We start from the raw sequence: 14,576 nt of genomic DNA on the forward strand, positions 1-14,576 counted from the left end.
CATGTATCCAATTACTAGAACACGTTCATGATAAAAAATAGGTTTTTATGAGATTTGAATAAATTTAAAATGCAATTTTTATTCAATATTATGATGCAATTCGTAGTTTTTTAGAAACACAGCTCTGTTGCGAGCGCGGTCCGAGCCTTGTAACAATGGTGAGGGGCGCAGGCGGCGGCGTTTTTATCATTTTTAAGAGTATATTTCAGATTTCTCTTGTTGTAAATTTTTCTTCGTACTTATTATCTTTGTTGATGATAAAAAAATAATAATCGCGCCTAGGGGTATTTTACGTCGGGTACATGAACTGGGCTCCTTTTGTAAGACGTCTAAAAAATCACCGTGTATATTTTATTAGCATGCAATATAAAACAATAGGTCGGAAAAGGTTTCATTAATTACTGCAGGTTACGATTAAATTAAAAGTTTTATGACATCCTAAAGACGAACCTAAGAATGTATCCTATTTAATTATGTATTTAAGGTATCGTTCATATGCAATATTTTATCACTATTTAAATTACACAAAAAACATACATTTATTTTATATAGGAAGTCTTCATCATTGGGGAGAGAGTAGTCCTATTGATAAAGGCCTATTTTGCGACACGGAGTATTCTGCACAAAATTTGCAAAAAATATATCACATTTATAACCGTAGCAGACGTTGCTTACCCTCGATTTTTATTTGACGTTAAAGTGGCAGCTAACGTATCATGTTTGATAAATTTTTAAGTTTAAATAATAGCTGTAGTTTTGTAAGGAAAACCCATACAATCCTTTAATACTGGTCAATGGTTTGTTATCATAGCGGAAAACTACAAATTGTATATTTTTCTTTTGCAATTCTCTTGACCTTGCCAATGAGAACAAATCAATGACTGTAATAACTGATTAAACGATGATACCCTTTTTGCTGCACAATTAATAATGAATTTGAAATGCATTGTAAACGACTTGTATTTTCCTATGACGATGGGTAAACTTGGCATCACATCATCAGCGGTAATTGAGAAGTCACATTGTTGCTTGGTACAGGGGCTTTTATACCTATTTCGCAGTATTCTGCAAAAACGTTCTCGCTTGGACCCCTACTATAGGGAGAACGGAAAAGCATTTCCTATGGTTTTCTGGTAAGGGTCCGGCACATGTCTTCACCTTCCCAAGGGTCAAAAATAGAAAAAGGGGAATTAATACCTCTTTTGCGGTACTCTGCGAAAGTGTTCCCGCTTACTATAAGTATAAGGAATGGGGTATCATTTCCAATGGTTTGCTGGCAAGAGGCTGGCACATGCTTTCTCCTTCCCCAGGGCAAAGAAAATCCATGAGAATTTCGATCAAGTAAAAAAGAGGGTTCTATTTAATACCTCTTAGGCATTCTTGCAATTGTGGAAGCGAAACAAGGCTTTATGCTTTATAGTGCGCTATCTTGCTTACTCAACTGTGACACTCTTGCTGTAAGTGGTGGTAGGAGGCCCCTAGTTATACTGTTATGGTTACTCAACCCCTCTTACGCCATAACTGATGGTGTAAAGGTCGTTATTACTATAGTGTGGCTTTAAACATGCACGGACGTTGCAATAGAGGCATTTTGCATTTTTTTTGTAAATTAATGTCGAAAAATTGCTAAAGAAATGAAATATTATTTTTATTCATAAATAAAAGCTGGAATTGGTGATTTTTTAAATGCTATTTTTTTTTCTAAAGATTGGGATAAAAGCAAAAACGGAACCTTATCACACTTTTGTAAAATGTAATTACCAGTAAGTATTGTATTTTGTTTGATAAAAAGAAAACAATTTTAAACATGAGATTAATTTTATTAAATTTCCAGCAGTTTTCTTCCAAAACAAACAATTATATTCTTCGTGATCATGCAAATATAAGCATTGACCTTGATCACCCCACTTCTTGACTATGATAACAGATAAACATCTAACGCGTTTGCTCATCACACATTAAGCCCTTACGTGTACACCGCACAATAATCTATATAATTATGTCACATACAATTACAAAACTGCATTAGGCAAGAATACTCGCCGGCCGGCCGCCTGGCCTTCTAAGACAAAATAATCGCTCCAACGAAATCACACCTTAAATCCTTGAAGCGTTGTTTAATCACCACGAAATTAAAGATCATTTAGACAAGCAGCGAACATTCGTGTTACAAGCCTCGCATGCGACAGAAGTGTGTTGCGACAGTGGAATAAATATTAAATAGTAAAATGTCAAATTACGGACATTACGCTGTGGTTGTGTTGAGTGTATGTATTTATGGCAGCCTGCAACTGGTGCCTTTGCGTAAGTATTTTTTTTAATTTTAAAATATGACTGACAATTTAATTTAATAAAAATCATTCGAAGTTCGAATGTTAATATTTCTATTCATTTACGAATGTTACTTACCGGCAAAGTACGTCACTTTAAATAATCTTTAACGTCAAAATATTCTATTTTCGAATGTTAACTTTTTAATTCATATAATGAATGGAAAATGGAAACAATATTCTTCCACCGAAGAAACAAATAAAAATGTAACATTTCTTAAGAAGCCTTATTAAAAAACCATTAGAATTTTTACCGGCCTAATGATAGATCAATTTTACTAATTACAAATAGTGTTCGAGTATTGCGACTAAGTAGTACATAGAACGCCCACATTCTAGGCCGTTGGTTGAAACAAGTCTCCGTTGGGACATAGATCTAGCCTTCACGAATGTTTGCCGTCCCTTTGGGGGTAGGCAGAAGTGTGTTGAACAATTAAACGGAAAAATATTGAAGGAAGGAATATAGATGGTGTCATTAACTGATGATATCCAATACTGTTAATAGTTACTGTTAAGAGATACTAGGTTTGGAATTAATAATGAGAATTTCAAAAAGTTTAAATTGTAGCAATGATTAAAAACCGGTCGCGTTGCATAGGCTGATGATGATCATGAATGATTAAAAATGCAACAATTTTTTTCAAACATTCAATTAAACTTCATGAGTTCAAAATCTAACTCTTAAATATTATGTTAAATAATGAAATAAGAACTAAAATTAACAATAATAATATTTCAAAAAAGAAAAAAACAACAAAAAATCAAATACACAAACATCACTAATTTATAAAAAACAAAATGAAACACAAATTATACCAGTCCAAAATTACTAAAAGATATACACTTTATTTCTAGCGGACTACATCCATCCCTGTTCAGAGCTAAGCGACGAATGCTTCACGAAAGCCACACTGGACGCCATTCCCGGGATCGTGCAGGGAATCCCTGAGGCCGGGATCCCGCCGCTGGACCCTCTGCTGATGGATAAGAACATCAGCATGACTCTACCCGGGAATCTGAGGATGACCTTCCATAATGCGAAACTCGTTGGATTGAGTTCTTGTATTCCTGATAAAGTGTCGTAAGTATTTCAAAATGTATTGATGAATTAAACTTAGTAATGATTGTTGTATGTCTATACTAGCTGTTGCCGGCGACTTCGTCCGCGTGGATAGAAGATATAAGCTATGATTTATACCTGCCCTGCTTTTCCACATTTTCCATTGTATTTTCGCTCCTATTAGTGGCAGCGTGATGATATACAGCCTAAAACCTTCCTCGATGAATGGTCTATTCAACACAAAAATATTTATTCGATTTGAACCAGTAGTTCCTGAGATAAGCGCGTTCAAACAAACAAACAAACTCTTCAGCTTTATATATTAGTATAGATATCTCTACAATAAAGTTTGGAAGAAGCTGTGGTAAGACTGAGACCAGCTAAGTCAAAAGTCTCGCGTTCGATCCCGAGGCGCACCAAATTTTCGGGCAATGTGTGGGTTTTAGAAATAAATATTGCATAGCTTTCGTGTTTCGGAACGAAAGATAGAAATAAAGAAATTATTTATTTGCAATGAATATGAGTACGAAATAAAGTGTTAACATTGTAGATAGTTGGAACATACTCTATCTAGGCAAGAAGGCAAGTAAAAATTGGTCTCTTGATCTTCAAGATCCATACCCTTCGTTAGTACAGTCCTTAAACGAATTAATTCTTATTATGGACTATAGATATTGTTGTTACTAAGCTCGATTTCGTCGATTTTAACTACATTATTAATATAAATTACTGTCCGTTATATTTTTAGTACCTTCCATTCAACCTTGGGCTCGAACAAGTTTTGCCAGTACTTTAAGGGCTTAATTACGAATGTGTAATTATGAATATTAAATACTTCCTTATCCTAATTGTATCATGTACCTGTTTGGGATTTTTGCTTTGTTAATTTGGGTTTAATCTTTCTGAAATAACTAACTTATGTTTAACTAATATATTTACATTGAAGTACTTTTCCAAGGATGGTGTGTTTTTGCGAAATAAGGTTTACATGGACTTGCAAATATATTCGCAACGTAAACGTGCTAGGTGCGATATGTACGTGATGCTTACGTTGAAGGAAAATAGGAATTTATTCGGCCTTATATACGAACACCAGAAAAAGGTTTTGTGGGTGTCAATTTACGTTCTTACCATGCCGTACAATTAGCAATGATTCTGTCACAATTGATTAAATCAGGAGTTTGTAAATTAATGGTGGAGGAAAAAAATAGAATACATTTTTTTGCAGTAATTTACATTTTTTTTTATATACGAAATATTCTTAATAACTTTCAAGTGCCATCGGAAACGTTGTCTTACACTTACTGTTTACATAAACTTGATCTATAAGTACATACATACATAAAGTCATTATAGACATATCCGCGATTACCTTATAAGTTTTGTAATCACGGAACTTCATTTTATTTCTGTAAAACAAAGAATGACTTTCCGCCTAGTAATAACTATCGTAAAGTTAAGATCTGAGCATCACCTTTTGATCGCAACCCTGCAACAATTTTAAGTGTGCTGACTGTTTTAAAGAAAAGATATGACAATATAGAATACTATATACTAATAGATATACAATATATAATTAGTTTAATTTACAAACAATTGCGTTGGTAATTTTGTACACATTCTTTTTTTCTTTAAAATATCTTTAAAGAAAAGCAAATACATATTTCCTTTAATTCAAAAAGTAAGAGTTTAGAATTGAACGAGATCAAATCATTTCATTCTAGAATCTATTCTAAATAACATTTTAATATATGAAAGTCATCGCTGTCTGATTGCATAGCACAAAACCATTTTCTACAAAGATTTTTTTAAACTTCTACCTGAGGCCAAAGCTCCTTTGAACATAGTTTTAATATTAGTAACTGAAATCTAGAAACAACGAAAGCGGTAACTGCAGCATTCCTCATTAACTCGGAGGGATCATTATCATTATTTCCACCACCCAGGGAACATCTGAAAACATAATTATGACGTCTGACTGTTACTGTCCCTTAGGTTTACGCGAATGTTAGACATTGAAATGAAACTACTTTTACGGATTTTATCGCGGTTTATTTTTGACTTTAGTTCCCAACGTTTCGAGACCTTTGCAGGTATCATGGTTACGGGCATGGTCTGCCCGACCAAATCAAATCAATTAAAATCAAAAATTAAACCGCGATAAAATCCGTAAAAGTAGTTTCATTTCAATATTACTGTCCCCTTTTTCTTTCCCTATACTACTTATTTACCGCTCAATAGTTCTGGAAACTACATAAACAAACGCTAAACCTTGGTAGAGTTGGTAGCAGCTCATTATGCGTCGCGTGTGCTAAACCTGCAACTGAGTTAATGACCGCTATCGACACTAGTCAGGCACAATATTCGAATGCACGGATAGCCGAGTGGTTGAGGTCGCCACGCCAAACCTTTCGTGACGTGTCGCGGGTTCTATCTTGTAAATTTTGAGGGTACTTGTCACAAAACAAATTTATTAGTCTAAATTTTAAATAAATTATTGGTTAATTTATTAATGGTAAATTTAATTTAGTTAAAAGAAAATTTATGTTAAGATTAAAATTTGTTTATAAATGTTTCCCAATACAACTCAGGACTCCTGATAGATTTTCAGAGGGGCACTTTTGTTCCTCCTACAAAATAATAAGAATTAAAATGATCGTGTTATCGATCGTGTTGTCTCTTCATCTCGCTTCTACTTATTTTGTTTTTGCACTTAAAGGCAAAATGCGTTTTTCTTTAGAGATAAAGTTCAGCCTACTTGAGCCTAACATATTTTAACTTCATACCTTACACATACAACATAACTTACAAAATAAATCCCTTAACCATTAAAATAAACACAGTATACACACAAACATTTCATGATCACGACACATACGCAGTTTCTTAACCTATTGCTCCACCAGCGAGCGGAGGCCAAAGCTAGAACATGCATTTATATCAAGTTAAAATATATGTGAAGTGTATTGCAAAATAGATCTTTACTACGATCATTTTAAAAGGTAGATTAGCTAGTTTGGTGCTTCGATAGGAATTCGATAGTCGAGAGCATAAACTTTAGGCAATAGCCAAAGAAAATACTGTCATTTCTATATAGATTAGATTAGATCAGAATATTCTTTGTTCGGAGTATACTTTGTAACACAAAGATGCGAACGAACACACAGGTGAAGATAATAAAAGCGTAGGAAGTACAAGACTTTTGCCAAAGTGTACTTTTAAGTCTAAGGTAAGTAGAGTCAAGAGCGTGGTACTAGGAAAGCAGATAGCAGTAATTATATATGCGGTTGGTACCAGAGCAGAAGTTACTAGAATTCATGAGATTAGGAATTATACTCATGACGGTGGTTCTAAATGAGCAAACCCATCCTCATGGTCTTTCCTACCCTCCTGGGACCGAACCTTGGTAACGCTACCCCGATACTTGCCTATTGCAAATTTGTTTGGTGCAATTCTTGACTCCAAATTCTCTATATCCTATACTAGCTGTTGCCCGCGACTTCGTCTGCGTGGTTAGAAGATATAAGTTATGACTTATTCTTCGCTCCTATTAGTCGCAGCGTGACGATATATAAAACCTTCCTCGATGAAAGGTCTATTCAACACAAAAATATTTTTTCAATTTGAACCAGTAGTTCCTGTGATTAGCGCGTTCAAACAAACAAACAAACAAACAAACAAACAAACAAACTCTTCAGCTTTATATATTAGTAAAGAGTAAAGATAAGCAGCGATTGATGTACTTATGTTTTGTATTTTTGTCTGTACAGTCAATGATAATGTATGCTAAACGGTACAATGATCGCCTTCATTATTGGTAATACTGCAGCTACGGCAGGATACAGCTCTTTATTAAATAAAGACCGGTATTCAGTGTAAAAGAAACACATCCCTAAGTAGAAATATCCCAACAACTCACAAATCTGCGTTATAACGCGTCTCGCATACCACATACGTCACAAGTATCAGATATCTTGCATTGCTATGTAGTAACATACGATTATGTTCGCGAACCGAAATAGAAACTCCACGGCAATTATAATGACGGCCAGCAAGTGAGTAAAGTACCTGCTTATTTACACTTAAACAAGCTAAAATCATTCTAATCTAGGAGTATTTACTATACTTTTTTTTTATTGTACGACTCCCGAGACAAGGATCTTAATCTTTATATCGCGGGGAGTTCTGCAATCGTTCAAGTCAAGCACGAATACTCAGCAGCAGAACAAGCATTCGTGGATTAAACAAATACTTGTCCTACGCTTGGATCAAAACCACGAAAGAGAGATCTGCGCGGAAACCTATGCCACTTGTCTGTCCGTCGAATCATTATTATATTAACATACTTGTAGTCTTGTTTGGAGACCAAATCGTAACAACGGAATCTTATTCTCTTCTAGCTACCCCTGCATCTGCATCTGCGACTGTCAAAAAGCTGTATCTTATACATATCTGCGATACCGATATAATTTCAATAGTCTCGGTATCGCAGATATGTATAAGATACAGCTTTTTGACAGTCGCAGATGCAGATGCAGGGGTAGGTAGAAGGTAGAAAGGTATGGGTTGACAAACCTAACTGATTTGCTTATTTTTAACTTGTTGTTTAGGAACTCTCGAGCAAGGATCATTAGTAACAAAGCAGTCAATTCAGTTGATACTTTTAGATCTCAATAAAAGATAAACGATTTTACAGTCCTATGTTTAACTCCTTGAATAGGCAATTTACATGAACAGGAAATTGTTTTATAATTCCTCACCATTACAAAACTGTGATCAGTTATCCTCTTGATAATTAAGCTCTTTATTAAATGATGCAACGGTTTACTCACGCGTATTTATCAGGAATTCGACTCGCGATCCCGCCGCGTCAGCTCATGATAATGACCTCCGGTTGGTTTTGAAACTAGTCGGGCTAACTCCGTAATTAAATGAATAATTTCGAGTCTGCCTCACGGAAGATACTATAATAATTTTAATATATATTTACCAGGTGATAGAATTTACTCAAAAGATCCTGAAAAATGGAAAACTTTATTCCAAATATTTCCTCATCATCTTTAGATTACCATTTATTCACTATCTCTTTGTTTCCAGCTCTCGTCGTAAGAAGCGTACCTTCGTGTTCGACATGCACTGCAACTTCACCGTCACGGGAGAATACAGCCTCCGCGGTAGATTGCTGCTGTTCAACTTGGATACAGAAGGACAAGCCAATATAAAGATCTGTATGTAAAACTGTGTGTTTGTAAAAAAAACCTGGTTAAAAGATTATGCGGAATTGCCCGACTAGTTTCTTACTCAGCCGAAGTCCTTAATCATGAGATAACATGGAAGCGAGGTCGAGAATCGAAATTACGTTAGGTCCGAAACTAGTTTGGCAATCCATACAAATATGAATCAATGGCTTAGTAGTCGATTCGCCCGAATTTGATTCAGGCCGGGCGAATAGACTACTTTCAATTTTGAATATTTTTAGGGGCAGCAAATAAGTAGTACTGTAACAATATTCGGGCGAATCGACTTCTAAGCCGAATCGATATCACCTCGAAAGAGTATCTAGACAAATCGAAACCTTGAAAAATTTAATAAACACTTAAAATTTCATTAACGCTGTTGTTAGCTCTAGAATTATTGTTAGTTAGAAGTTTTATAGAGAGCCTTGACCACATTTCAGTATCAAAGTGTGTTGCCATATATTATTATTACGCGTTAGAAAAGAAGTTTTAAAGACATTATTTTCTGTGTGTTCAATGACCTCACGGCATTTCCTTTAGTGCATAAATAATATAAAAGTGATTAAAAATTAGCATGTTGTAGTGTATCTAATTATTTAAAGGTCAATCAAAACTAGTCCAAAGTTTATAATCAAAAAAAATGTTTTTATAACTATTACTGATTCTTTTGTTTCTTGTACTCAGACAACCAGCGCATCCGTCTTGACGTGGTAGAACGAGTGGTTCTCAACGATAAGGGCGAAGGGCATTACAAGATCAACTCGTACAAATACAAGGCGGACTACGGGACAGACCTCAAACTAAACCTTACCAACCTTATCAGAGGGAACCCACAAATCAGTAAGTTATTATAATATAAACTATGCTTTTCTTAATGTGCTGTGAAGGAGCTCCTAGCTAAACTGCACAAGTTGATCGATCACAGGCTATGCTACACTTGGTACGGTCGGTCCCTGGATGGGTGACCATCGAAGTCACCGAATCGACTCGACATCGAGACGTTATCGTTCGGTCATGGACGTTATTAACGCATCTTTGGCAGTCATTACGGGTAGTCATAAGTTAGAAAGTTTCATGACCCATCTGACTAAGATGTATCAGTTTGCCCAGATTAATGGGTTGAATAGGTCAGATAGAGAGTCGCTCCTTGTAAAACACTGGTACTTAGCTGCATCTAGTTACAATAATAGTTGCGAAAAGACTAAGAAAGTCATTATCTTTATTTTATGTTTACTTTGCTTTATGTTTATGTGGAGTTTGTTGCGTTTTTTCTTCTAAACGGCTTTAGCACTTATAAAGCGATGAAGGGTGATGATGGAAAGGTCCTAATTGCCTTAACTAAATCCTAATTTGCATAAATGATTTTTAAATTTTATCATATTTAAAAACCCCAAGTCATACAGATACATGATTTTCTTCAAAACGTATTATTATTTTAAATCCTTTAAATTCCATGAGAGAGACTCATAAAATCATCGCTTTAATTAAAATTGAAAATCATGATCACTTCAATTAATCAACCAATCACAAACTCGTAATTATAACGACTTATCAATAAATAATCGTCATTAAACAAAAAAACAATCACCGCTCAACATTATCTAAACGCTACATGCCATATCTCATTAAAATAAGCGCTCAAAATAACCGCGGAATCGTAAAGTACTTTGCACACTAAACGTGCGTATTCTGCGAAACTGACCTTGACCCAGCGATTTCTCGAACTTTTAAATATTTATACATCAATATTGAACCAATGTCAAGGTTGTTTACTTACGTCACAAAAAAAAACACGTTTATTGTCTTGAGAATTGAGATCAAACAAAGGAATATCGCTATTCATAAAAAGAATTTGTAAAAACTTGAGTATCTATTGTAGATGGTTTTTTTTGTATTGCGTACCTAAGTATTGTTGTTCGGGATGTCTGAGAGATTTTTAAGCGATACAACCAAGGTTCTGATGAATGACTTTTTGACTAATTTTTTTAGAATTCCTACTTTTCGAGTATTCAACTTAGGATAACAAATATCTCTTGAAGAAACTCTGAAATCGTGAAAATCGATAGAAAGCAGTCGAATGTATGTTCATGACAGGTCAAAGTGACATTTCTATACATTAGAGTATTATTTATTTTCGACAGCGATTGTAGGAAAGGTCAATTGAACCTGAAGCGCCAATTGGCGATGTGGCAAGCCGCTTCAGGATCAGGGATTGAACCTGCACCTCGTGCATGCATAGAACCGCAACCACGACAATTTATCCTCAGGGTAGATAATTGTTACTCATTATTTGATACATTGTAAAGTGCAAATCAAGCGTTGAGTCGTAAAGCGAATATTCTCGTACAAAGCAATAGACGCTTACACATAGGCAAGCACGCGTCATTGACGACTAAATTGTTGTATATAAAAGACTAGCTGTTGCCCGCGACTTCGTTCCCGTGGGTAGAAGATATAAGTTATAATTTATGCGTGCCCTGTTTTTTCACATTTTCCATTGTACCTATCTTCGCTCCTATTAGTCGCAGCGTGATGGTTTATAGCCTAAATCCTTCCTCGATTAATGGTCTATTCAACACAAAAAGAATTTTTCAATTTGGACCAGCAGTTCCTGAGATTAGCGCGTTCAAATAAACAAACAAACAAACTCTTCAGCTTTATATATTAGTATATAGATTGACGTTACTTCGTGGATTTAAACTATTGCATAAATATTTTGTTAACGATTTCACTGTAACCTCTTCATACATTCTCAAGCTTGTATTGCACATGCACAAATACTCAGACAACCCGAGTATAGGTAAAATAAACATAGGTATATTTCGCAAAACGCGTCGAGATACGTCTCGAATTTTCTGGAATTGAATCACATTGACATACATTGCAAGACAAATATTTATGACATTCAATATTCATTTTATTTGTTTATAACCATTAAAATGTTTAATTAAAGGTCGTTCTTGAATGCTGAATGTTCGGTTTAATTGAACCTTTATGGGTAATGACTTGTAAAGGCAGATTGTAAATTGAATGGTTAATAAGTGTGTATAAGTAGTTTTTGAAATTTAATACACGATCACGGAATTTTATAATTTAAACTTCGTTGTAATGGGCTGATTATAATAATGAGAATGCATTATTAACACAATTTTAAATGGCTACTTCTAACTTAGCCCAAAAAATTAGCAATACAATTTATTATGAGTCTTAAAAACATTGATCTAAACATGCTTGTGCCTTAAATCTTTTTAAAACCTTTGCGACGCGAAGAATTGAATTCTTTAATGTTGTAACCTTTCTTTTGATATAAAAGTAATATTATAATAATATTCAAGCCAACCTATCTCCTTTTAATGCTCTTAGGACTCTACCAAAATATTCAACATTAGCTGTTGCCCGCGACTTCGTCCCCGTGGGTAGAAGATATAAGCACGATATAAGTTATGATTTATACCTGTTTTTTTCACATTTTCCATTGTATCTTCGCTCCTATTAGTCGCAGCGTGATGGTTTATAGCCTAAAGCCTTCCTCGATTGATGGTCTATTCAACACAAAAAGATTTTTTCAATTTGGACCAGTAGTTCCTGAGATTAGCGCGTTCAAACAAACAAACAAACTCTTCAGCTTTATATATTAGTATATAGATAGTATAGATTATCTACTTCTCCAGTCAACTCTAAAATTATCAAATCCTAACCAATCCTCTTTGTTTCCAGGTGCAAATGTACTGCAAGTCCTGAACGCGGACTCGCAAGCTCTAGCCAAGGACTTCGGAGGCCCGATCCTGGATTACGCCATAGACTATGCGATGAACGTGACACAGAAATTCTTCGACACATACACTTACGATCAGATCTCACATGTGCCTTTAACAGAGGATTTCTTCGAGAAAGAGTAATAAGGTTTTATGTAAAAAGGTTGTATATCTCTTTGGAGTGTCAAAATTGACCAACGAACTTTAGGTTTATTATTGTTCAGCGTACAAAGAATTAAGGAAATAAGTTTTATTCATCATTAGCTTTTTTTTTAAACTGTATTTTTTCAGTGGAAATATGGAATTGTGTTTTTTTGTTCCATAGCTACATGTCTAAAGACTCTGAACTGGTTGATAATCATGCATCCAAATTGTATGTTCGCTAAACTTTTGATAATACTTATTTTCCTTTCAACATAATGAATGGCATTGATATTTGCGAAAAATATTGATATATGATTGGCAAACATCCAAGCTTGTTAAGGAAGATCAAATATTGAGTAAAACTTTACAGTGATGCTTTCAATTCAATATTTAAAAGAAGTGTGATATACTATTGTATATTTTTATGATTATTTTAAGCTTTATATCTAGACTTAAGACGAGGAATCATGGATACGTAAAATAGATTATTTGTAAGAAAGATAAATTCGTAAGATGTTATTTGGATCTTATTACTAAGGAGATAGGTTTTAAATGTGGTGTAAACTTTTAATAAAAACATGTTTTATCGTATAAATTCAATGTCAAACTAATTCTATGCTTCTTAATAAATAAGTTATTGACCTTCTACTTTGACACACAAAACCTAGAAAATCTATCCTATATTAAAGTCTTGCGACAAACTACTTTAAATGCCTAATGTATTTCGTAAAAAAATCGTATACTTTTGTCATTTAGACAAGGTCAGAAATATTGTTATTAATACATTGCCGTCGATGTTATATCAATTTGGATACCAGAGCTAGGCGAACGCGCAATGTATTGCAATTAACTCGATAGTCTTAATGAATAAATTAGGGACAATTTAGACAGAGAATTTTACGAAGCTCTCGTTCTCCTGTCAAATTAAAATGGATAATATATGAATTGCTTTAATTAAATAATGCTTAACTATTATTGCTAATAAAACTTCCTGTATTAATAAGAATAAATAATAATCTTATAATAGACTGTTGTTTTGATTGGATTGACCTTTATAGCTAATGTAATTTTATTGTTAATTATAATCGAAAATAGCAACGTTTATTTTATCGTATCGAATAATAGTTTTGAATTAATTAAATTTCATTCATGGTATTATTACTTACTTAAAAAACGTTTAGCAGTATGTGCCAAATTCATTTAGTTGAAGTGCGAATCGGAGTCGACACACTGATTGTTCCGTACAAGGCACGATTAGGTGACAAATAAATTTGATGTATGTTCATGCAATATAGCCAGGTGACAGACGAACGGCCGGACAGACAGCGCTGCCATAATAATGTAGTTCCGTTTTTAACCTACGAGTACGGTACCCTAAAAACTGATTTTACTACTAACTCTTGTTGCGTCTGTTCTATCGCAAGAGTATAAGGTTTGATTCAGGACTTCTATATTTATAGCTAGACTTTCCACCCTTTTTATGAACGTTAACTTAATATAAATATTGTGATATTTCAATTATACTTACTTAGAAATCAATATGATGCTGATTATTCTTCTCTCAAAATTTTTGCTTAGTAGTCGATTTTTTGCCAATTAAATTCGCCCGATTCGGGCAAATCGACTACTTATCCAAAATTTTACCTCAACTAGACTAGTTCAAAATCAGAACACCATTTACCATAATTCCCAAGCCATACTCGACGTGTAAATCATATCTATGTAATGTGGTGCCTTCGGTTGCGCAAGCGCACCTCCCAGCCCCGTCTCGTCTCTGAGTTACGTCAGAGATATGCAGATTTACCCAACGATACGGATGACTCAGATTTGTTAGCATTCGTAATTATTTGCACAATCCCTATAAACTTAATTTATGATACACTGTTTATTATATTAATTTGCATGCCCTAGAGCTACTAATTCCGGGGGATTATGTGAGTGAAAGCACCTTTACCAAGTCAAAGGTAACTTTTTCCAAGTTACAAATAGTCCATCCTAAAATACCATAGGTAAACAGTGAACAAACTTTGACAACAAATATAAGAATCTA

At 34.4% G+C, this 14,576-nt stretch overlaps 1 protein-coding gene across 1 annotated transcript; it reads left to right on the plus strand.

Annotated features, from left to right (window-relative positions):
* Window positions 1-1,837: 1,837 nt before the first annotated feature.
* On the plus strand, window positions 1,838-13,554 carry LOC113499437. The gene is made up of 5 exons (XM_026879917.1): window positions 1,838-2,304; window positions 3,186-3,411; window positions 8,488-8,618; window positions 9,312-9,467; window positions 12,345-13,554. The coding sequence occupies exons 1-5, from the start codon at window positions 2,229-2,231 to the stop codon at window positions 12,524-12,526; spliced, it is 771 nt and encodes a 256-aa protein (XP_026735718.1). The 5' UTR covers window positions 1,838-2,228; the 3' UTR covers window positions 12,527-13,554.
* Window positions 13,555-14,576: the final 1,022 nt, after the last annotated feature.

Source organism: Trichoplusia ni, chromosome 12 (assembly GCF_003590095.1).
Source record: "Trichoplusia ni isolate ovarian cell line Hi5 chromosome 12, tn1, whole genome shotgun sequence".
Lineage (NCBI taxonomy): Eukaryota > Metazoa > Arthropoda > Insecta > Lepidoptera > Noctuidae > Trichoplusia > Trichoplusia ni.

Excerpts from the sequence above, each read along its gene's own strand:
- LOC113499437 (XM_026879917.1), top strand. The coding sequence starts at position 2,229 with ATGTCAAATTACGGACATTACGCTGTGGTTGTGTTGAGTGTATGTATT. Across the intron at positions 3,412-8,487 it reads TGTATTCCTGATAAAGTGTC|CTCTCGTCGTAAGAAGCGTA; the intron begins GTAAGTATTTCA and ends CTTTGTTTCCAG. Across the intron at positions 8,619-9,311 it reads ACAAGCCAATATAAAGATCT|ACAACCAGCGCATCCGTCTT; the intron begins GTATGTAAAACT and ends TCTTGTACTCAG.